Source organism: Salvelinus fontinalis, chromosome 1 (genome assembly GCF_029448725.1).
Source record: "Salvelinus fontinalis isolate EN_2023a chromosome 1, ASM2944872v1, whole genome shotgun sequence".
NCBI classification, from domain to species: Eukaryota; Metazoa; Chordata; class Actinopteri; order Salmoniformes; family Salmonidae; genus Salvelinus; species Salvelinus fontinalis.
Window position 1 is genome coordinate 25699170 of NC_074665.1, and position 25724 is coordinate 25724893.

The window sequence follows — 25724 nt, forward strand, 5'->3', positions numbered from 1 at the left end:
GAATTTATGCCTCAAGAGATTGCCCTCACCTCCTTTGCTTGTGTCAGAGTGGGCGGTTTTTACACTCAAAATAGTGCGGAGTTATGGAATATTGGATGTAAGTGGAGAGGTGGGGGAGAGTGAAGAAGCGGGAAACAAGCATGAAACTGAATTATCATGAAGGAGAGAGGAGTGAATGAATGGATTCTCCTTCGGTAGGATTCATGACGCTTAAGGATTTGAGGATCAGAGTTTAAGCAGGCCTAGAGGAAGGGGGCAGTGCACTGTCAGAGATTTTAAAGTCATTTGCAAGGGGCAATGATGGGTCACAGAAAATCCACAGTAAAATAACCTTTCCAAAATTACATCTATTTTTGTTCAAAGTCTATTTTTGCACCTATACAAGTTCTGTCTTGGTTTTACAGTTTAATACTTACTGTAACACTGTACAGGGTAGATGTTTAGCACATGGGACCATACCAGGCAAAGAGATTAACAGAACTACTGAAATTGATGTTTTTCCACATTGTAGCAAGCTTTATTTTTTAAAGGAAACTCAAAACAGGATCATGTGTGTTATTATAGGCCATATGAGAGCTTTGGGATTTGAGTCTGAGTGTAGATAGCTCAGGCTTTGAGAGTTTTGGCATAATGGTCCAGGATGGCTTTGAGGAATTCATCAGTATATGTCAAATCTCTCTGATTGATCAGTTTACAGCTTCATCTGGCAAAACAACACACAGTGGCGGCATCTATAAAAGCGAGCTTGAAGTAGTTATCTAAGAGCCTCTGGCACTGTAAAATCTCTACACTCCACATGAGAGCAAATGAAGAAAAGTGAGAGATCACATGTGTGTTTAGATGTGCGTGGTGTATCTTCACTCTGGATCCTTCATTTTGTATTTTTGCCCCAGGTCAAGGGGTGCGCGTCTCCCTCCATATAGTCTTTAAATATGCAGTTGTGAGTGTACTGTAGGGTCGTCATTATGCATCAAATGATTTGCGAGACGTGGGTACTCTCCAGGGGATGGAGGGGATCCCTGTGTGTTCGTGCTGTTCAATATTTGATGAGGGCGTAAGGTCTGGGAGCTGTCTCAGCTGGCACAGGGGGTAACACCCCTGACACCCCCCATAGAGCCTTGGTCCACCGCCCCAGCTGTCAGAGAGAGAGAGAGAGAGAGAGAGAAGAACACCCCCACCCACTGATAAACTGCCAAACATTTTTCTTGAATGGCCCTCTAATGTCCTATACGACTCCACAGATAATAGTTTTTATTTGAATAAATCTTATCATTTAGTTGGTAGTTATTTCGAGGAGACTGTAGTAAAATCACACTGCGTCATGACAGGCCCCCTGGGCAGTTGAACAGGGAAATGCATGAGCACGTACCGTATCTCCAATGTCACTGCTGAGGGTAAAAGACAGACAGAAATAAAACAGGGTTTCTGAGTGGGTGGGAGGGATGGAATGAGGAGGAAACAGAGAAACAGGGAGGGAAGGAGGGAAGGAAGGAGGGTGGGAGAGAGTGAAAAAAAAAAGAGCACATAATGTGACTCTGCGTACTGTCTAGGTTGGAAGATGGATGTCTGGGAGACTGAATTGATTAGTTGTGGACAAGGCCATTAGCTAATGAAGGCTGTCTGGGGAAGACAACAGCACCTCTCCCAGAAATTACCTTCCTTCCCTCACAACTGGATTCCTGTGACCAGTGGAGGGAGGGAGGGAGGGAGCGAGCGAGTGAGTGAGCGAGTGAGTGAGCGAGTGAGTGAGTGAGGGAGGGCATTGCTGACAGCACTACAGCATCCACTATCATTGTCACATACCACACGTAAAGGCTGTGAAATAGATTCATTCAGTCTGGACCAGATGTGGTTTTCTGACGCAAGAACCACAACATGAACTACAGCCCTACTTCACAGACATTTACATAAGGGGATTTAGAGTATGCCTGATGCACTGATTTTGACATCATCCGGAAAGGCACAATGAATCACAAAGCTGCCCTTATGCTCTTGTGCATTAGTGTGAATAATGTCTCTGTTATAAGGCATGACATGAGGAAGGAACCTGTGTGAATACGAATCCGTGCTTCTCTGCCGTGAGAGCTGATGCGCTTCAGAAGTGCTCCTGGAGTCTTCTCTTAAAATACCCCAGAGGCTGATCTTAACTTGCTCTGTCTATTAAACAGTTCTCTGAACTGTAACTCCAATCAGATTGTCTGGTAGGTCGTTCGGTTACGTGTTGCCTCTGTGGCAGGAGCACTCAAAGAAAACATGCTCATGCTGTGAATAAAAGTTCATGGTTTTGTTGCGTCAGTCTAACTAAATATGATTCCCTGTGTATGTATGGCGCATTTAACATACAACGATGCACTTATCCATGTAATTCACTTTATCTGGGTCTGGGATGGACGTATCACTGAGTAAGATCTATCTCTCTAATAACGCTGAAGCCTTACCCTAGGCCGGACTCTATGTGGCTAATTAGTCCCTCAGTGGCCAGTAACCCAGCTAACATGACCTTCTGGGCCCTATTCAGACCCTCTAATACGTTAGGCTGACTTGTCTGGGGGGGAAATCCCTGTTAAATTGTGTCAGAGCAGCCATCTTTGAGGCCAAGCTGGTCAGCGAGACCTGGGTTTCCCCACATTCTCCATGGTTATCCTATGATTGTCTTGTGCTAACATGTCTTGTCGGGTCATGATGGATTTCGTTCATGGGGTTAGAAGCAGATAGCCATTTTGAAAGCCAATAAGAGGGCGACTATTTACCGACTTTCTTACTTAGTCCTCTTCATCCTGAGTGGGACATGACTCATATGCAAAGAATAGGCCTTGATATTTTGTCCACGTTATTAGTATTGAGTGGAGGGATCAAACACGACACTAAAGCTTTGTACAATGGCATTTTTGCATGACAGTTTTTCAGTAGATAACGTAACTGTCACGAATAGTGATAAAAGGGATGAATTAATTGCGTTCCATTGTCTGACCGGTATCTGCATTTCCAGATGGTGATGGATTGGCAGCACAAGGATGTCAAGTTGGAGAAACAAAATTGAATCGCCAACCTTGGGGGAAGAAACTCTAGTTTAATGAGCTTTCTTAAACTGCCACCTGCTGTTCAAACCCAAGGCAGCAGAAATGGAACTATCCATGTGGCTCTAAGCTGGACTTCTCTTTAACGTCCTCTGTTGGTGACTTCTATACACAACCATGGACATGGTAATGAAATTATTCTTGGTATCAATTTGTTGTTAACACTGCCCACATAGAGGTTTGTGATCTACCAGTATTGATCAACTCGCTCACAGAGCCTCTTAATCTGCCCCAGAATTTCCTGGCACCACTACAGTAATGGGTTCTATCTGGATTTGTAATACTTTACATTATGTGTCGCCGGTGTGGCCTCATTTTGCTACTTCTTATGAAATGAAGGTCTCATGCTCTGTTGGCCCAGTAAGTCTTATTGATAGGAATGAAATATGATTTAATAAGAGGTAATAAGATGATGTCATATACTAGTGATAGTCCTATCACAGTAGCCTCTCTGTTGTACTTTATACTGCATCATGACCTTTATTTAGCAATCAAACCATTACTTTTTTATTTGTTGTTATTGTTCCTTTTTAAAGTAATCTTTAAAGGTTTACAGGGAGGCTGGACCAGTAAAGGGAATCCGTTTTTGCGTCATTGTTATGGCTTCTTGTATTTCAGTCTCAGTGTCTCCTAGGAGCTAATAGTCGACTGATGAGCTTTGGAGAGATTTGGGATTTAGAGCGTATTAGAAAGGGAGCGAGAAGGAGGGCTGGAGGGAGATAGAGAGAGCATGGAAGGGAGTGAGAGAAAGAGAGCGAGAGAGAGAGCGAAAGAGAGAGAAAGAGAGGCAGAAGGGCGGGGTGGGGGAGGGATTGTGTGAGACAGAACTAGAAGGAGAAAGACAAGAGAGAATTAAAAAACAGAGGCAGGGAGTGAGTGGTACAGAGAAGAGAGACAGTGTCTACTGTGTGTGAGACAGAGGGAAATAAAGACAGAGAGGGAGAGAGGGAGAGAGAACGCAAGCGCAGTGACTGAAGACAGGGCACGCCTGGCCTGAAGCAGGGCTGCTGCTCTCTCATTACTTAGTCAAACACACACACTCACACACACACACACACATACATACACATACAGTATCGGCAGAGGAAGGAAGCCAGAGAGCCGGGATAAAATCCCAGGGAGACAGTAGTGAGCGCCTGCCGACCTGCAGCCATGGCCGACGTGGGTGAGTAGAAAAACCCTTTCTGAAAACCTCCGTTACAGTGTGTGCATGCCAATGAGTGAGTGTAGCAGTGGAGGCATTGCCAATATTTGGAGCAGGGGATGTACAGTACAGTGGGAATCAACAAGGATGTAGCTCAGATTCCAAGAGACAATCAGCCTGTCTGTTTTAGTTCCCTGTCTTGTGTTTAAAGGTCATAGTAATATGGGCTGACATTACAGGCCCAGGTAAACATTGTGGGACAGAGACAGGGCACAACGGGATGTCTCTGAAGCAACCCTGGAAGACAGGGATAGGAGGGGAGAAAGAGAGAGAGATTGGAGGGCTGGAGATACTTAAAGGAAGCACCTCGTTTGTGGTATGTCAGTGGTAATAATGACCATGGGGGGGTCCCTATATCTATCTCAGGGGAACAGATTAACTCTGCTGTACGCAGCATTTCCCTAGACGCTCTCACACATATGCACACACGCACTCATGCACACACACACTGAATGACAAGCGGAAACTGTGAAATTGGGATCTGTGTGGTACTTGACTCTGTGTATTTACTAGGTATCGCTGTAACGATACCAGTATAGTCATGTTTTTTTCCATGGCAAAAATAGAAACACGAAGCAGACCAAAGTCTTTGGTAATTTAAAAACCTGCTGTATGTAAAATAGTGTGTGCTCTAGCTTGGAAATGAAATAAATGGGACTCTGGATGATTGTTTCCAACATTAGGTCTGTTTTACGAAATAAGTTTAGTTTCCTTGCCACGATAATGACGAGTATTGCGATTCTGGTATCGTCCCGGGCCTATATATAACCCTGATAGCCCCCTACTGTAGGTTCTATTTTCCCACTGCTTACCAGGGATTAGCCAAGGTGATTACTCTCTGTCTGTGGCTCTGCTTAGAAAGTATGTGTTGACGACACAGCACAGAGGACAGCTAACTGTCACACCCACACATTGACTAAGCTCTGCTTTACTCTCTCTTTCTCTCTGCACTCAAGTCAACGGTTCTCTGCTCTTTTTTTGTTCATATCGCTTTATTTTCAGATAGGTTCAATGAAGTTGTAAAGTAATTTAAGGCCAAGATTATAGTGATCAATAAGATTCTTGGCTCCTTACACAATCAAATATTTTATTATACATAAGTAATGTATATACTGTATGATAACTCTTTCATTTGTCTATATGGAGGGAGACCAATGGAGAGCCTGAACGGGGAGACCGCCCCCCAAACACGCATGCACTCACACACACACACAGTGTCCCCTGTCACAACAACATCATCAAGCAGGAAAGTGTGGGATGTGACAAGACAGCGTCACGCACCAAGCAGTCCGATATTTGCTAGCTGGAGGGGACAGAGGCATGTTACGGAAATGATGTACGCACACACATTCACCACCTCTCTCCCTTCTACTCCTAGCCTCTGGCATGGGGGATACCATTGCCAGCCACCCCTTTGCTCTCTCTGATGTATAATCCATGATGCAACTTGACCTCTTTGCCTGTGTATTCATATATTCATATCACTCTGGTCCTATACTCTATGTGCCAATGTATTTGGCTTGGATTAATTGCACCAACATTAACAAGTGCATCACATTTGACATGTATGTGCATTGGCAAGCCACTATGAGATTGGAAGATCCTGAAGGTTCATGAGGAGTTGCAGTGTGGATGTTTATACAGCATCAGGATGTACGGTTACCAGCATGTATTATTTTTACATTAATATTTTGTTGTATATGTGAGCAAGGTAGTTGTTCTACGGGAGGATATGACTAATACATGATGTGTCTCTAATCCTGTGTGTGTGTGTGTGTGTGTGTGTGTGTGTGTGTGTGTGTGTGTGTGTGTGTGTGTGTGTGTGTGTGTGTGTGTGTGTGTGTGTGTGTGTGTGTGTGTGTGTGTGTGTGTGTGTGTGTGTGTGTGTGTGTGTGTGTGTGTGTGCGTGTGTGTATGTGTATGTTGCAGACTCCCTGACTGAGGCACTGAATGCCATCAGTGTGAGCACCGAGTTGGTAGAGCAGGAGCTGAAGCCTCATCTGGACACCCTGCTGACTGTACTACTGGAGAAGAGTGAGTCTACACACACATCTACAGTAGGCTTAGGGTTAACCCTAACCCTAACCCTGACCCTAACCCTAACCCTAACCCTGACCCTAACCCTAATCCTGCTGGCTGTGCTACTGGAGAAGAGTGAGTCTACACATACATTTGCAGTAGACACTGACCTCTGATTCATCAATCTCACTCCTGCCCGTTCCCATCAGTCAGCTTTTATGGCATTGTTTTGGCCATGGCAAGCAAGGCCATAGCTTCTAGAAACTATAGTAGCAATGCGGATCTATCGTCTCAGCTTAAATTATCTCAACGTTATTCATCAGGTTGTTTTGGAATCTGTCCTTCCCCCCTTTTTTGAGTTGCTGGGTTGAGGCGCAAAGTTTCTCTTTTTTTGAGATTTTGGATGCCTGTCGTGGTCTTAGCCCAAATCTTCAGCTTTTAAAAGACTGCTTCAATGTGAGAGTGTTGCAGGAGTGTTCAGAACACCTCTGCTGTTTCTCCTCTGTATCCAACCTGGACTCAGGGGTAGACTTATCATAGTAAACATAAATCCAGGACACTTCATTTCGTATGATATGTTACGTTTTGTATGTTACGTTTCGTATGGTATGTATTAATTTGTGGATATCCATCATCAATTTCCTGTGATGTATTATAAATTACAATTCGTATGATATGTTACAAATTGCAATTCGTACAATATGTAATGAATAAAAATGTGTACACTATGTTAAGAATTTGCTAAATGTATATGTTATGAATTCCAATTTGTTGTAACTAACGTTAGCTAGGTGGCTAGGTGACTAACACTAACGTTAGCTAGATGGCAAACGTTAGCTAGGGGTTGACGTTAAATTAAAGTGGAAGGTTAGGATTAGTGGAAGGGTTAGTTAACATGCTAATTAGTTGCAAAGTAGCTAAAAAGTAGCAAGTAGATGCAAAGTTGATAATTAGCTAAAATGCTAAAGTTGTCCGTGATGAGATTCGAACATGCAACCTTTGGGTTGATAGACGTTTGCATTATAGTTGCAAAGTAGCTAAAAAGTAGCAAGTAGATGCAAAGTTGATAATTAGCTAAAATGCTAAAGTTGTCCGTGATGAGATTCGAACATGCAACCTTTGGGTTGATAGACGTTTGCATTATACGCCTACCCATCCACCCCGACCAACCACCCTACTTTCTTTTTTGCCTTAAGGAACCTTTGGTCTTATGTAACCATACCAAACATAACATATCATACTAACTTGAGTGTCCCGTATGTACTTTTACTATGTTACGTCTAGTCTATGAGACCAGGCTAAAATATCACAGTGCTGTGGGGGGGGGGGGGGGGGGGGGGGTTCAGGTTATTCTCCAGCTCTCTCTCTCTCTGCTCCAGCAAATATCCAGTTTATCTGAGGTTGCACTGTGCACGGGCAGCTAAATTTGGTTCCCCTCAAAAACGGGCAAGGGGACGTTACCATAGCAGCGCAGCGTAGCCTGACAACCTGACCTGCCTCCTTGGCTGTTGTGTCATTCTTTGAAATGGGAAATGCTAATATCAGGTCTTCCTCTGTCTATTGCACGTTGCTGCTTTAATGACAATGAATCTGCCTCCCAAGCTCAACAGAGGAGGATTCTATTTTAGTTTCTCTCTCTGGTCTCCTGACATTACAGAGGGGTTAGAGTCACTGTTAATCGGAAACAGGAGTAGAAAGAGGAATGCCTAAGACAACCTCTGCACCCAGTGATCCTGATCAATCTCAACACAGAGAAGATTGACAGGAAATTGAATTATATCTACTGCTGGGACACTTACAGTACATTAGCAAGAGTTTTGTGTCAGAACTCATTTCTGGTTAACAATTAGCAAGTTGTCTATAGGTCAATAAAGATATTTATGTTACTATGGAGCCAATGGTAATTTTCCATCCTCAGTTATATTCCATTCTATTCTGTATCCATGCCCATGGGTAGTTGCCATATAAGTATGTGTTATCTGTCCCCAGAGAAGGGTGCCGCAGTGGAGATTGCCTCCAGTGGTATCGTTCCCATCCTGGCCCAGTCCCTCAGGAAGAAGAGTCTCCTCACCAACCAGGTGGCACTGGTGGTGGCAGAAATGGCCAGGGAAGGTGAGATTAGATGCCCCCTTACTACTGTAGACAAAGGGACAGGGGGTATGGGGCATGAATACCAATCTGCAACCTGGACTCAGGGGTAAACGTAACATAGTAAACGGAAATCCAGAAAACTCGAATTAGTATGATACTGTATGTTAGGTTTGGTATGGTATGCATTAATTTGTCGATGTCCATCATCCATTTCGTATGATATGTTACGTATTACAAATCATATGATATGATACAAACTGCAATTTGTACAATAGTTACGAATTTGCAATACGTATGATATGTTACAAATTCCAATTTGATGTGGCTAACATTAGCTAGGTGGCTAGGTGGCTAACGCTAACGTTAGGGGTTAGGGTTAAGGTTAGGGTTAAGGTTAGAGTTGGGAGTTAGGTTAAAGGGTTAAGGTTAGGCTTAGTTAACATGCTAAGTAGCTAAAATGCTAAAGTTGTCCGTGATGAGATTAGAAGACGCAACCTTCGGGTTGCTAGACGTTTGCGTTATACACCCACCCCGACCAACAACGCTACTTTAGTTTTTGCCTTAAGTAACCTTCTGTTTTATGTAACCATACCAAACGTAACATATCATACTAATTTTAGTGTCACAGATTTTCATTTACTATGTTACGTCTAGTCTGAGACCAGCCTGCAATCTGAGTTTAATGTAGAGAACCAAGGCCTTAATCACTACTACTCTGACTCATACTGTGTTAGAAAGACTCGCTGATTAAAATAAAATAAGTTGATTTTGCTATGCATGTTGACACATTTGATGTTGACACATTCTAACTTTATGTAGATGATACTGGATCGATGCATAATATCTGTTACTGATGTGCCCTGTCCTTCATCACTATACATTGTTATTTATTCTATGCATTATTCTGTGCTATGCTTAAAGCACCTCTGCCACTCAGTTATTTGCATTCAGTACTAACCACCCCCTAAACCAAAAACGAGGGGGTGGTTTTGGTTATCACTCATTGACAGCGCTTAGAGTCATTTCCATTTACATCTGCCAAAATCCAGTCCAATGCCATAGGCTCACTGTGGGTAGAATCAGAGATTGATGAAATTCTGTCCCTGTGTTAAAGCGGCCGTGAGGGACACGTGCATTGAGGCGGGGCTAGTGAAGGTTCTGGTGCCCCTGCTGAACAGTGCAGATGAGGAACTGTTGCTCCACACTGGAAGAGCCATCGGACGCATCTGTTTCGACAACAGTGAGTGGGACTGACTCTAGCAGGCCGGGGCCTTCCCACAGGGAATCAGGCTCTACCTGCAGTGACAGGATGAATTTTACCCTATTAAATTAATCTGTAATCTTAGCACGCAATGCTTGTCCTGGTGAATTTCGTGTGTGTGGATGTGTGTGCCTCCACCTCTCTATTTCTATTTATCTCAGTCTTAATCCATTAGACTTTCCCTCCTTCTTTCCCTTCCTGTATTCTCTCTCCTCCTCCCTCTCTCAGCGGCCCAGCAGGATCAGCTGGTGCAGAGTGGGGTGATCCCCAGGCTGGTGGCCATCATGAGGGAGTATCCAGAGAATGACCCACTGGTCAACGTATGTCTGCTGGCCCTCTGTAACCTGGCCGACATGGGTGAGGACCACCAGAGGAACTTTAGAGGGTCACAGAGACGAGGAATGACTCATTTGTTTTGGAGACTGTACACTGTATACTGACTTGAACCAGTTGATATTGTGTTCCTCACATCTTATCTGTGAATGAGAATTGTTTCATAACAGAAAGACCTGGTTAGATAAAGATTTAGACAAAAACGTTTGGCCTCTGATCCGTGCAGACACGGCGCGGGAGGCGCTGGTAGAGGTGGGCGTGGCAGAGGTGCTGACAGCCCAGCTGAAACGGGCTCCTGACGCAGAGAGAAGACACATCATACTGGAGGTTCTGGGATCACTGGGAGAGAGTGGTGAGTCTGGACAAGGGCCTGAAATATAATTTATACAGAGACACGTGAGATGAAATAGGCTGTATGGGGTTTATGCTTTTCACATGAAGGGTTGAAAGAATGTGTGCTCAGACTAACACACCCCTCCTGTGCTGCTGTTGTCAGACGTGCTAAAGCTGCAGTTTGTGGAGTCGGGGGTGCCTAAGGCTCTGTCTGAGATGATTCGAGGTCTACAGGGTGGCTCTGACCCCCATGATCTCTGCAGCATCAAGATCGGCTCCAACCTCATCGTGTCTCTCCTGCTGGGAGGTAAGGAACTCAACCTGACCTGAAGGCACCAGAACCCCTTTACTATCCTCCCCTTCAACCTAACCCTCTGTGTCCATGCCTCACTCACACACCCACACCATTTCACTGTCTATCAGCTCACATCTCTCACGACTCAGAATATGACCCAGATGCAGACACAGGAGGTGGATGGTTCAGTTCTCAAAATATTTATTATGACAAAGGGGCAGGCAAAAGGGCAGGCAGAGGTTCGTAGTCCAAAGCAGAGTCAAAAAGGGACAGAGCGGCAGGCAGGCTCGGGGTCGGGGCAGGCAGAAAGGTCAGAACCGGGAAGACTATAAAACAAGAACAAGAGAGAAGGTAACACACGGAAAACATGCTGGGACATTTGAAGAGACAAGACGAGACAAGTTCGAACTGGAAACAGGAGACAAAGGGCTGTGAGACAAAGGTTTAATCTTAGACCCATGGAAAGTGGGATGTATACAGAGGGTAAGGGGCAACAGAAGACAAACAGCAGAGGGAAAAGTTTTCCAGACTCCACCCGTAGGGGCAATCACGGGAGGACAGCCATACCCTCTGTCTGGGCCGATAGCGGTGAGCCGGGGTCCGGTGGCGATCCTCCTGTCGCCGATACCTAGAGGTGGTCTTAAGAAGAGTGGACCAGGCTCTCTTCCAGGTACGTGGACAGCTGACCTCTTCCTCTTTCTCAGGGAAGAGCACGAGCTGGTAGCCCAAGGAATGCTCGAAGGGCGAGAGTCCAGTGGCCGAGCAGGGAAGGGAGTTGCGGGTGTACTCCAGGTGGTGGGGTTGGCAGAGACGAGGCAGCTGAGAGTAGTCTCCAGGTCCTGATTGGCTCACTCCGATTGGCCGTTACACTGAGGATAAAACCCGGAGGACAGGCTGGCCGATGACCCAATGAGGGTGCAGAATGCCTTCCAGAACCTGGACGAGAACTTAAGACCCCGATCGGAGACAATGTCGACCGAAAGTCTATGGATCCGGGAAGACATGCTGCACCATAAGCTTGGCCGTCTCCTTGGCTGAGGGTAACTTGGGAAGGGGAATCAAATGTGCAGTTTTGGAAAACTTATCTACCACAGTGGGGTTGCCATCTGACGGAGGGAGACCGGTGACAAAGTCCAGTGAAATATGGGACCAGGGGCAATGAGGAACAGGGAGTGGTTGAAGGAGGCCAGCCAGAGCTTGCTGCGGAGTCTTGTTCTGTGCGCACACAGTGCAGGCGGCGAGGAATACAGAGATGTCCGGAACCATGGTGAGCCACCAAAAACGTTGGCGGATGCCAGGGTCCGATTTGAGCCGGGATGACAGGTGAGTTTAGAGGAATGGGCCTGTCATGCCAAATAATGTCCCCCGGCCAAAAAGTGTCCCCCTGTGCGTCACAATGGGATTCAATAAACTATTAGCGTCTGTTGCTATATCAACATTGTGATGACGTAATGACAGACGATGGTCCCAAGGTCATTTGGAGAGGTAAATTGAAGAGGTACATTTTGATAAGCTCAGCATAATTACCATTTCTTGCTTTCGCAAATGTCAACCAAAGCTTAACATACTTTGTCTATTGGGCTTCACCGAAGTGTAGGGCATCAGTGCTTTCAGTGGTCGACTGTCCAACCGGAAAAGATTATTGGCTTCCACCAAGATATCCCTAGGAAGACAAAGAGAAAAAGATCAGCGTTAGGGAAACTAAAACTAGCTTTGGGTTATTTTGTGTGCAAAAGCAAATAGTTATTATCTGTAATTTTTTATATTCACCTTAACAGATGGTGTGACCAGCTAGGACCGAAAAAGCAGCGAGGTTTCCTAGGTCTCGCCTTCCTTTCGTACCTTCTTCCAAACCAAGTAATTCGCCTGGTTGTCGTAGCACTTGGTCCCCTTCTCGATTCTGCTCCTGTAGCACTCCTTCTGTTTATCCTGCGCCATGTTGATGTTAACAGGAATAAATGCAATTATATTTCATATTACAAATACATTTCTTACATATCTCTTGGAGGGACAGAAAATAAATCAACAACGGACAATCGTTTTTACCCGGTCAAGAACCTCCACATCCTTCTCAGTCCGTGCCTGAAGGTGGTCCTCGAAGGCGTTTTGATCTGGTTCGACAACTTCCAGGTGGGGTTTCAGTGATCTTAAAGTACGTAATACAAAAATAGCAATAGACAAACACAAATTTGAAAGAATACAGTATATGCAATAATTGTATATACAATTGCATTGTTTACCTCAGTCAACAGCTACAGCTCCCGTCCGTACTCAGTGGAGGCCTGTGTGCTGCTGTTGTGTGCAAAGAGAATTACCTTCAGGTTGTTCTCCCACGTTTCCTGGTACCAATTAAGGGACTTGCCCATGACAGTCTTAATTAAGGGTCTGGTTGGTCCATTCACCAAACCTGGAGGAGGGGGTAGGAAAGCGATATCTCTTGACAATGTAAGCTATTAAAATATGTTTGAGTATGTACCATGGAAAAACAAAAACAAATTGTAAAAAAATAAATCAAATAAACCATTAGTGGCAGAATATAACCAATAACATCCGTACCTTGTTCCAGTGTTCATGACCTCGGTCACTCAAGATGACCTCAGGAGAAACGTGGGTGTTGAAGATGTCCTTCATCGCCTTGGAGGTGGCCTCGCCAGTCTCGTTCTTGATGGGTATCATACAAAACTACAATCCATTTTTGGTTACAAACACCTTTTTTAATGGGTTACAGAAGGGAATTTAGAGTTAAGCATGCACTCTTCCTTTACTGACCTTAATGGGTATTGCCTCCACCCACTTGTTAAAGTGATCATTCGCCGTCAGACACCAGCTGTTGCCCTTTTCCTGGATTTCGTGAAGGGTCCGATGAGGTCCACCCCAAGCATTTAAAGTGTTAGAGAGAAGATTACTTTATGCTTACCCGTATCTGTGTCATACAGTATGCAGATTTTCATATTTGTAAGGGTACTGAGAATCACATACACACATTCTATAATAATGAACTCTGCTGTGGTCAAATAAAGAAACCAACACAAAACAACTTATCAGAACATGATTTGAATTGGGACACTTACCGATCAAGTGCCATGATGAAACAACTTTGATGGGCTTCAACTCCGGCGCCACAGTCTTCACCCTCTCAAACTTCTGTCAGGCTAGACAGGGTACTAACCTTTAAGCATAAAGTGACAATTTGAAACATTGCGTGCTCTCTGATGACATTAATTGAAGTCATAATAATTTCAGATAATTTCAGAGAATGTGATTGATAAACAAAAGGTTATTTCACTTGCCCAGCTGTCCACCTCCTTGGCAATTCCCCGTCAGAAAAAACATATGTTGATTTAGGCAATCAAATAAAATAACATTTTATTGGTTACATACACATGGTTAGCAGATGTTAATACACACAAATCTAAAGGGGTAAATGAGAGTATGTACATAAGAGTATGTACATAAGTATATGGATGAGCGATGGCCCGAGTGACATAAGCAAGGTGCAATAGATGGTATAAAATACAGTATGTACTGTACATGTGTAATGCCCGGGGTGTAGTGGAGGAAGAAGTCAGACGCAGGAGACAGAGAGTTCAGAGTAGCGCTACTTCTTTATTCACCACACAGGTGAAAACGACGCCACTCAAAACAACACAGGGGAACTAAAGAGTCCCGAAAATAACTCACGTACACGAACAACCGTGACTTACAGGCGTGTACACGAGTACACATAAAACAATCCCGCACACCCAGCAGGCGGGCCGGCTGGATAATAAAGCCCAACTAATTAACCTAACTAAAAACAGGTGTAACTAATAAACAGACAAGGGGGAGGAAAAGATCAGTGGCAGCTAGTAAGCCGGTGACGACGACCGCCGAGCGCCACCCGAACAGGAAGGGGAGCCACCTTCGGTAGGAGTCGTGACAACATGTGATATGAGTAATGTAAGATATGTAAACATTATTAAAGTGGCATTATTTAAAGTGACATTGTTTAAAGTGACAAGTGATCAATTTATTAAAGTGGCCAGTGATTTGGTCTCAATGTAGGCAGCAGCCTCTCTGAGTTAGTGATTGCTGTTTAGCAGTATGATGGCCTTGAGATAGAAGCTGTTTTTGTCTGTGATGTGTACTCATAAGAACTTAAAACTTTCCACCTTCTCCACTGCTGTCCCATCGATGTGGACAGGGGGGTGCTCCCTCTGCTGTTTCCTGATGTCCACAATCATCTCCTTTGTTTTGTTGTCGTTGAGTGAGATGTTGTTTTCCTGACGTCACACTCCGAGTGCCCTCACCTCCTCCCTGTAGGCTGTCTCATCGTTGTTGGTAATCAAGCCCACCACTGTTGTGTCGTCTGCAAACTTGATGATTGAGTTGGAGGCGTGCATGGCCATGCGGTCGTGGGTGAACAGGGAGTACAGGAGAGGGCTGAGCATGCACCCTTGTGGGGCCCCAGTGTTAAGGGTCAGCAAAGTGGTGATGTTGTTTCCTACCTTCACCACCTGGGGGCGGCCCGTCAGAAAGTCCAGGACCCAATTGCACAGGGCGGGGTTGAGACCCAGGGCCTCCAGCTTGATGATGAGCTTGGAGGGTAGTATGGTGTTGAATGCTGAGCTGTAGTCAATGAACAGTGTTCTTACATAGGTATTATTTTTGTCCAGATGGGATAGAGCAGTGTGCAGTGTGATGGCGATTGCGTCGTCTGTGGACCTGTTGGGGCGGTATGCAAACTGAAGTGGGTCTAGGGTGGCCGGTAAGGTGTAGGTGATATGATCCTTGACTAGCCTCTCAAAGCACTTCATGATGACAGAAGTGAGTGCTACGGGGCGGTAGTCATTTAGTTCTGTTACCCTTTCCCTTTTTGGGTACATGAACAATGGTAGCCATCTTGAAGCATGTGGGGACAACAGACTGGGATAGGGGGTGATTGAATATGTCCGTAAACACACCAGCCATCTGGTCTGTGCATGCTCTGAGGACGCGGCTAGGGATGCTGACTGGGCCAGCAGCCTTTCGAGGGTTAACACATTTAAATGTTTTACTCATGTCGGCCACGGAGAAGGAGGGGGGTGGGGCGCAGTCCGTGTTAGCGAGCCGCGACGGTGGCACTGTATTATCCTCAAAGCTGGCAAAGAAGGTGTTTAGTTTGTCTGGAAGCGTGACGTCAGTGTCCGTGACGTGGCTGGTTTTCTTTTTGTAGTCTGAGATTTCCTGTAGACCCTGCCGCATACGTCTCGTGTCTGAGCCATTGAATTGCGACTCCACCTTGTCCGTGTACCGGCATTTTGCTTGTTTGATTGCCTTGCGGAGGGAATAACTACACTGTTGATATTCAGCCATATTTCCAGACCTCTTTCCATGGTTCTCGCTTTCAGTTTTGCGCGAATGCCACCATCCATCCACGGTTTCTGGTTAAGGTAGGTTTTAATAGTCACAGTGGGTACAACATCTCCAATGCACTTCTTTATAAACTCACTCACCGAGTCAGAGTATAGGTCGATGTTGCACTTCACTCCGAAATGGCCAACATCAATATCGGTTAGCATGGCCTCTTTCTCCACTTTAGTAAAAAATCACCCTCTTGTGTGGCTGGCCATCCTTCCCCCGTAGGTACATTTGATTGCCTAACAAGTTGGAGGAGAAGAGTTGCTGAAATACTGAACTGAAGTTTAAGTACATTGCACTGCTGTCTTTCGCTCTCTGTTTCTCTCTTTCCATCTCTCTCTCTGTCCGTCTTCCACTCTCTTCCCACCTCTCTCTCCCTTTCATCCTTTCTTTCTAACTTTCTTCCTTTCTCTTTTGCGCCTCTTGTGACATCACTGGTGCCTTCATTGTACTTCGCTTGGTTGGAAAGATAACATAACAACTCTTTGAGGGATGCCATTGAACATACAATTTTTTTTATTTTTTTTATTTAAACTTTATTTAACTAGGCAAGTCCGTTAAGAACAAATTGTTATTTACAATATTGGCCTACCAAAAGGAAAAAGGCATCCTGCAGGGACGGGGGCTGGGATTAAAAATGAAAAAGTTACAAAATATAAATATAGGACAAAACACACATCCCAACAAGAGAGACAACACTATACAAAGAGAGACCTAAAACAACAACATAGCAAGGCAGCAACACATAACACAGCATGGTAGCAACACAACATGACAACAACATGGTAGCAACAAACAGAAAGCTACAATAACAGTTACAGTAGCTAGCTAGCTAGCTGTATACATTTCTTTACTTTAACTATTTTCTACATTGTAGAATAATAGTGTTAAACAAATCAAAATATATTTTATATTTGAGATTCTTCAAAGTAGCCACTGTTTGCCTTGACAGCTTTGCACACTCTTGGCATTTCTCAACCAGCTTCATGAGTTAGTCACCTGGAATGCGTTTCAATTAACAGGTGTGCCTTGTTAAAAGTTAATTAATGCATCTGAGCATCAGTTGTGCATCAGCATCAGCATCTGCATCAGTTGTGTTGTGACAAGATAGGGGTGGTATAAAGAAGATAGCCCTATTTGGTAAAAGACCAAGTCCATATTATGGCAAGAACAGCTCAAACAAGCAAAGAGAAACGACAGTCCATCATTGATTTAAGACATGAAGGTCTTAAAGCAATGTCCATCAAGTGCTATGATGAAACTGGCTCTCATGAGGACCTCTGCTGCAGAGGATAAGTTTATTAGAGTTATCAGCCTCCGAGATTGCAGCCCAAATAAAAGCTTCACAGAGTTCAAGTAACAGACACATCTCAACATCAACTGTTCAGAGGAGACTGCGTGGATCAGGCATTCATGGTTGAATTGCTCCAAATAAATCCCTACTAAAGGACTCCAATAATAAGAAGAGATTTTCTTGGGCCAAGAAACACAAGCAATGTACATTTGACCGGTTGAAATCTGTCCTTTGTTCTGATGTGTCCAAATTTGAGATTTTTGTTTCCAACCGCCGTGTCTTTGTGAGACGCAGAGTAGGTGAACGGATGATCTCTGTGTGTGTGGTTCCCACTGTGAAGCATGGAGGAGGAGGTGTGATGGTGTGGGGGTGCTTAACTTAGAATTCAAGGCACACTTAACCAGCATGGCTGCCACAGCATTCTACAGCGATACGCCATCCCATCTGGTTTGCGCTTAGTGAGACTATCATTGGTTTTACCAACAGGACAATGACCCAACACACCTCCAGGCTGTGTAAGGGCAATTTGACCAAGAAGGAGAATGATGAAGTGCTGCATCAGATGACCTGGCCTCCACAATCACCTGACCTCAGCCTAGTTGAGATGGTTTGGAATGAGTTGGACCGCAGAGTGAAGGAAAAGCAGCCAACAAGTGCTCAGCATACGTGGGAACTCCTTCAAGACTGTTGGAAAAGCATTCCAGGTGAAGCTGGTTGAGAGAATGCCAAGAGTATGCAAAGCTGTCATCAAGGCAAAGGGTGGCTACTTTGAAGAATCACAAATATAAAAAATATTTTGATTTGGTTACTACATTATTCCATGTGTGTTTTTTCATAGTTTTGATGTCTTCAGTATTATTCTACAATGTAGAAAATAGTAAAAAATAAAGAAAAACTCTTGAATGTGTAGGTGTGTCCAAACTTTTGACTGGTACTGTACACACATATAAAGAAACACATATCATCATAATCAACACATCGCATGAGCTGATTTTTATGAGTAAAAATGTGATGATTTCTATCTGTTTCTATTTATTTGATAAATAGACTCATATCTCCCTCACTAACTTTAAGCGCCGCTGTCAGAGCAGCTCACAGGACACTGCACCTGTACATAGCTCATCCGTAAATAGCCCATCCAACTACCTCATCCCCATACTGTTATTTTTTTTTTTTGCTCCTTTGCACCCCAGTATCTCTACTTGCACGTTCATCTTCTGCACATCTTTCACTCCAGTGTTTAAATTGCTAAATTGTAATTATTTTGCCACCATGGCCTATTTATTGCCTTACCTCCCTTATCTTACTTCATTTGCACACACTGTACATAGACTTTTTTCTATTGTGTTATTGACTGTATGTTTGTTTATTCCATGTGTAACTGTGTTGTTGTTTGTGTTGCACTGCTTTGCTTTATCTTGGCCAGGTCGCAGTTGTAAATGAGAACTTGTTCTCAACTAGCCTACCTGGTTAAATAAAGGTGAAATAAATAAAATTAAAATTAAAAATGAAATATTGATCACAAAAAAATTATGGTTGGTGGTTGACTAGTCTGATGTGCTGCCTTTCCCTGTGTGCTGTGTTTTGGTGCATTAGATGAGTCCATGCAGAAGTGTTTCGGCGAGGGCACAGGGGTGGTGTACCAGGACGTGCTCTCCTGGCTGCAGTCCTCCAACACTCAGCTGCAGCTGTCTGGAGCCCTGGCCATCGCCAATTTTGCCAGGAACGGTAAGATGGCAAAATGCCTTCAGATTGATACATCTGCATTGCCTACTTTGGTTTTGACATGAGAATGGATTCTCCCCAGTCTCTGATGTTCTAAGCCCCTGTCTATCTTCCTATTTGATTACCTTATCGCCTCTTTCTCTCTCTGTATCTTTTCTCGGTCTCTTCTCATCAATTACTGTCTTTTCTCTACCCTGTCTCTATCGCCCTTCCTCTCTCAACCTTCTCAGACAGTAACTGTGTGAAGATGTTGGAGCTGGGGGTGGTTCCACATATCCTGACCCTGCTAGAACAGCATGTGGACGAAGGCGACGTGTCCGTCCAGCATGCCGGACTGAGCGCTCTCAGAAACCTGGCCATCCCAGGTGCATAGTAGGATGAATAACCACATACACACATGCATGCGTGCACACACACACAAACACACACACACACACTGTTTTATCTAGTGGAAATTGCACTCATTTCACACTGACCCCACCGACCCGACTGACCCCACCACTGAATTACAAACTGACACCGTGAAATGAATCACTAATGGTATTCTCTTGTAAGCTGTTCTCAGGACTGTCAGCTCTGACCTTTCTGATCCCTCTTCTCCCTGGTGTTTCAGCCACTAATAAGGTGAGGATGCTGAAGGACGGGGTGACAGAGAGAATCAGGACCTTGCTGCGCTCTGACATGCCCCCAGTGCAGTTCAAACTGTTGGGCACCCTGCGCATGATGGTGGATGGCCAAGGTGAGTGGGAAAGGTGTATGGTGGAGGAGGGGTGTGTGCTCAGTGTAGATGTGTGGGTTATACTGTATCTGATTAAGCTAAAATCATAAAGGCAAAATGCATTTAGTTGGGACAGAGGTAATTGTACAGTAGCAGCCAAACATATTGGGACCCTTGCACTTTTCTTTTAAAAAATCCCTATTTCTTTTAAAATATATAGAAATTTGAGGAAAAATACTTTTGGTCTCCACACATTGTTATTATATTTTCAACATCGCACAACCGATTTATTTTCGGTAAACTTAAAGGTGCTACACAATGGATTTGCACAAATCTTAGCATTTTAATTTCAGAAAATGTTGATAATATCTGCCACTAACAGTGGAATGATAATGTTTCAGAGTATTATTTACCTGCCAGTGTTGTGATTGGCTGTGATATTTGCCAATTGATTTTTCCCGCCCTTGTGGCATCTGTTGATAAACTGGGAAAACTGTTCTGACTTTCTGGCTTTTTTATCTAGTGGAAATTGCACTCATTTCTTGGCTGTAAAATTCTTCAGTTTATGTGAGAAAACAATAGTGTAGGGAGTCATTGTACCGTCTAAGTCGCTGTGAAATATATTTTCAATAACAAAAAATATCGTTTTCACAGCTGTTTGAAGCTGTAAAAACACTACTTTTTGTTATTTAAAATATATTTCACAGTGATTTAGATGGTACAATGATATGTTATGGACATTTTCTGAAATTACAATGCTACAATTCTACAAAAAAATCCTATGTGTAGCACCGTTACTTTTACAATTTTAATTCCGAAAATAAAAGCAAATGGCATTGACAAATTGATTGGCACCCAGAGCTAGTACTTGATTGCACAGCCTTTGGCCAAAATAACTGCAGACAAATGCTTCTTGTAGCCATCAATGAGCTTGCTGCACCTTTCTACTGGCAATTTGCCCCACTCTTCAACTGCAAATTGCTCCAATTCTTTAAAGTTTGAGGTGTGCCTTCCACCAACTGTTTTCAGATCTCTCCATAGGTTTTCGATGGGATTCAGATCTGGATTCATCGTTGGCCACTCCAGAACTGTGCAACGTTTCTTCTTGAACAATATCTGGGTGATTTTTTAAACGTGTGTTTTGGGATTCTTCTCCTGCTGGAAAACCCACAACCCTCAAGAGACACTGTTTTTGGACACTGGGTTGAACGCTGCACTCCAAGACACCTTGTAATATGCAGATTTCACAATGTCTTGCACACATTCAAGGCCCGTAGTGCCAGAGGCAGCAAAGCAAGCACACAGCGTTATCAAACCTCAAGGCCAGACCTTTTTCAATTTCAAAGTATTTTTTGAAGTAGGGAATTGTGTAAGAAACGTGCAAGCGTGCAAATACACTTGGCTGCAACTGTATGTGGTGGGAGTCATTTTATTTGTGATAAATGTGCGAAACAGGGCTGTTGTTCCCACACCAACCACCTGTAATTGATAGTTAATTCAGCTCCATTAGATGTTGTAATGCTATACTATGTCCAACAGCACTGTTGGAATCACAGCCTATTTACACTGTCTGTGGGAGTTCTCAGCCCCAAACAATAGAGTAAATACCAAGCCGCCACAGGCACTGCTATGACCTGTCACGGTAAATTGCAGGGTACTGTGGCTCCCCTTGATTACTGGAGTCTACTGAGGTAATACACTAGTCTAAAGGGAATCACCACTCTTGAGTCTGCTTTCTCACTCCTGTTCTCTTTGCTCACCACCCCACCTCAATCTTGACTCTGTTTCTTTGCCCGTCTCTGTGGTTCTCTTTCTAACTTCTTCAATCCCCTGTTCCTTGACACTTCTAATGTCCTCACCCTCTCTGATCCTTTCTGTTGTTAATTTTCCTCCCTTCTCCTTTTGTCTCTCTCCTCTATATCCCTCTCTTTCAATCATCCCTTTCTACCCAACATATTTCTCTCATCTCTACTCTCTCCCTTCACTCAATCTCTCACACCCTCTCTCTCTCTTCCTCCGACTCTCTCTTCCTCCGTTCCTTCCTTTCGACCTCTGTCAGAGGAGGCAGCTACAGTGCTGGGCAAAGATGAGGTTCTGTTGGCGAGGGTCATGGAGTGGTGTGAGGCAAGGGACCATGCAGGGGTCAGGGGAGAGGCAAACCGCCTCCTGGCTGCCCTTATTAGACACAGTCGTGCTCCGGTGAGACACACACACATGCGCGTGCACACACACACAGACCCACGCACGCACACACACCATGCATACAGTACGTAATCCCCATCGCTTCTAGAGGCTGATTCTCTCCCTCCTGACTTTGACAGGAAGTCATCAACGCTGTAACCAAAGCAGATGGGGTGCGTCACCTCATCTCCATGGCAACCAGTGAACACGTCATCATGCAGAATGAAGCCCTGGTTGCCCTGACAATTGCATCTGCCATTGACATTGGTGAGGGATTCTACTATCCTTTGAGAGCATTCAGAGGGGAAGACCAATACATCTAAAGCTACCATTTGGACTAGCATAATATAACTAGATACAGGTTTACTGACAGTAACCAGAACTAATACACATGAAGGGGAGGAGACAGGTTAAAGAAGGATTTTTAAGCCTTTAGACAATTGAGACATGGATTGTGTATGTGTGCCATTCAGAGGGTGAATGGGCAAGACAGATGATTTAAGTGCCTTTGAACGGGGTATGGTAGTAAGTGCCAGGCGCACCGGTTTATGTCAAGAACTGCAATGCTGCTGGGTTTTTCACGCTCAACAGTTTCCTGTGTGTATCAAGAATGGTCCCCCACCAAAAATACATTCAGCCAACTTGACACAACCTTGTCGAGTCCATGCCCCGACGAATTGAGGCTGTTCTGAGGGCGAAAGGGGGGTGTTCTGAGGGCAATATTAGGAAGGTGTTCCTAAAGTTTGGTATACTAAGTGTATATTTGTAATAATGTCAGTATATATTATATCAGTATGTAATAATATGCTGCTAATGTAATAATATCAGCTCATATTTTACAATGGTGAATTACTGTAAGCTTATTTTAGTTTATACTAATGCCCCCGCATACCAATGTACATATACCGTAATGTACTTACTGTAAATGAGAGACTAACACACACTCTTTGCGTGTTTTGCGTGTGTCCTGCTGTTCTACAGACTCCATGCAGGAATCATTCCAGGAGGCAGAGCTCTTGCCTACACTGCAGAAGATGCTGGAAGACCCAGTGGGGGCAGTGGAGGTCAAGTTCAGCGCCCTAGGCCTCATCTGTAGCCTGGCCAACACCAGTAGGTACCACACACACACACGCACGCACGCACGCACGCACACACACACACACACACACACACACACACACACACACACACACACACACACACACACACACACACACATGTCCTCTCTCTACTTCTTTCTCACTCTCTCAGGCATGATGAAGGAAGAAATGGAATCTCTAAACCTGAAGGAGACGCTCACCAAGCTCTCTGGTCACTCCAGCACCAAACTAGCCACACAGGCCGACACAGTGCTGGCCATGCTCTCTGAAACCAGCTAGACTGTCCTGACCGGACCACTGCCCTGGTCAGTGTGATCATAGACTCTCCGCACCACGTGCCACCACAATCACCCCTACTACCGTGACCACACCATCCTACCCATCAACCGCACTTCACCAGAGAACAACCCATCCCTCGCTCTGAAAGGGGAAAAGAGGTGGAGGGTTTGAAAAGACGCACATATTGACAGTCTTCCAAAGCTGGGTTTTCATTCACCTGGCCTATGGAGAACACAGTTGGACAGAGATATGCTAGGACTGACCAACCCAATCTGACAGAGAGGTAACAAGGTGATAGCCGATGTTCGAAGCACAAGCTGAATGAGCCAACCCATGTAAAACGCACACGAAGCACAACATCCCCGGTTCACTCATCATGACCATCTGTAGAAAGAGTGTTTACTGTATGTGTGAAATAGCTATTCTAATCAGTACACCAATCAGTTGAATGTACACTATGTAGATTTCCTGTAGGGACCAGTGTATATTGTCAAAGGAAAATGTTTGTGTATGTATGCGCCATAGAGTTAATGATGGCTACTATTTCATAGCATCTAATGTGTTTCCTCAATGGAAAACATAAAACTAACATCTGACACTGTTTATTAATGTGATGTTCTATCTATGCTCTATATTGACCAATGTATATGGATGTAAATGTTCCAAGAATATGACCATGCCTGTCTCTTCTCTGTGGATCCCGTTTAGTGAGATCCTCTTGGCAATATCTACAGTGTACAGGACAAGAAAAGCATTCAAAGTCAATATCTCAATCAGGATCTTTTACCAAAGTACATTCTAATTGTTAAAACTGTGCGTAAGGAAGTAAGAAATCTAATCTGATTAACAATTGTTTGGAGTTTATTCCAAAGTATTCTTTGATTGTCATCCAGGTTACCAGGAAGATAACAGTAACTGTAGACCTAAGAGGTTTTTATCCCATGTTGTCAGAGGGAATATCTCCAGACATGTATCCCAAAAATAACATCTAGCTCAGTCCTAGTTATCTAAGAGCCCAGGTGGGTGGGCACTGGGCAGGGTAATCATTACAGAGCTGTGAGAGTGTCAGGCAGCTTTCCCACTGGGTGCCAGCTCCAACATTCTGATTAAAAGAGATCAATATGTTGTGAGAATGCTGGGGCAGCAAAGGGCTCGTGATGAAGGGAGCTTTAATGTTGCACTCAGAGCCCCACTGATTCATCCAACTCCTTTTAAGACCAATTTGTTAAGGTGTCTAGAGCCCGACGGAGACTGGATGGCTATTTCAAAAGCATTTATATCGTGAATATCAACTGAAAACAGCACTCCGTCCTTCTGTCTGTCCTTAATAGTACCTAATAGGCTACTCAATGGGAGCTGAGTTGTTGTTATTGAATTTATCTTTGAAATATAACTATTTTGGTGTTTTAAAAAGGGTGGCTTACAGAAACAACTGGAAATAAAAAAATATATAAATGGCCATGGCCTGTGACTCTTTTCTGTTCATTGGAGTATATATGAATGACTGTGGGTGTGTTTCAGTTCTCTAAAAGACTTCCTGTCCTTGTCTCCTTTCCTTCATCTGCACTGATCTGAAAACATAGGACAGGTGAAAAAAACTGAAGGAGACAAGGAGGGCTGCTGGTCTTTTTTTTCCTACAATTCAATACTGGGTCTGCTGTCTACTTGTCATTTTCCGAACATGATGGCTGCTCTTCTCACTCTGCTAACGTACTCGAAACACTGATTAACACATTGTTTCACACAGACTCCTTTAGGCTCTTTCCCTATGAGGAGAATGAGTTGTGGTGAAGCCTCAGTGGTTACAGGAGAGGTAATGTTTTAGTTGGGTTTTAAAGGCCCGTACTGTGCTTTACACCATGCATACTGTGTAAAAAGCCCTTGTATGTCCCGCCTGTAGAAGGACAGGGAAACAACAACGTAGCACATTAGAAAGGAAGACAACCACTCTAACCACTAGGTGGCAACATGGTTTTAGGGTACAGTAGATGCTTCTCCAGGGCTCCTTATTGAAATGAGTCTCAGTATGTACACACTTACAGTACTCTGTCTGTCTGTCTGTCTGTCTGTCTGTCTGTCTGTCTGTCTGTCTGTCTGTCTGTCTGTCTGTCTGTCTGTCTGTCTGTCTGTCTGTCTGTCTGTCTGTCTGTGTGTGTGTGTGTGTGTGTGTGTGTGTGTGATCTATGTGTGTGAGTACATGCTTGTACGTGTATCATTGGGTAGCGACAGATTTTCACAGATTGCACAGTGGCCAACATATGGGTGATCTCCGCAGGAGAGTGGGATACTGGGCCACGGGCCCAGACAGTATTCTTGTATGAATGTGTGTGTGTGCACGTGTGTGTGTGCACGTGTGTGTGTGTATTTGCGTGTGTCTCACACCAGGCAGAGCACAGCTGAGTCCTGAGTGTGTCATTAACACTGCTGCCAACCTG

General features: G+C 44.3%; 1 protein-coding gene across 2 annotated transcripts; it reads left to right on the forward strand.

Moving 5' to 3' along the window:
* The first annotated feature begins 3888 nt into the window (after positions 1-3888).
* Positions 3889-24748, forward strand: LOC129851193 (rap1 GTPase-GDP dissociation stimulator 1-like). Of its 2 annotated transcripts, XM_055917567.1 has the most exons (14): positions 3889-4242; positions 6211-6315; positions 8290-8412; positions 9506-9631; positions 9881-10009; positions 10212-10337; positions 10482-10625; positions 18883-19014; positions 19242-19376; positions 19625-19750; positions 21789-21928; positions 22051-22177; positions 22892-23020; positions 23162-24748. In XM_055917567.1, the coding sequence occupies exons 1-14, from the start codon at positions 4230-4232 to the stop codon at positions 23287-23289; spliced, it is 1683 nt and encodes a 560-aa protein (XP_055773542.1). In that variant the 5' UTR covers positions 3889-4229; the 3' UTR covers positions 23290-24748. The 2 variants fall into 2 exon arrangements, with proteins under 2 accessions (XP_055773542.1, XP_055773551.1); XM_055917576.1 differs by lacking the exon at positions 8290-8412.
* Positions 24749-25724: the final 976 nt, after the last annotated feature.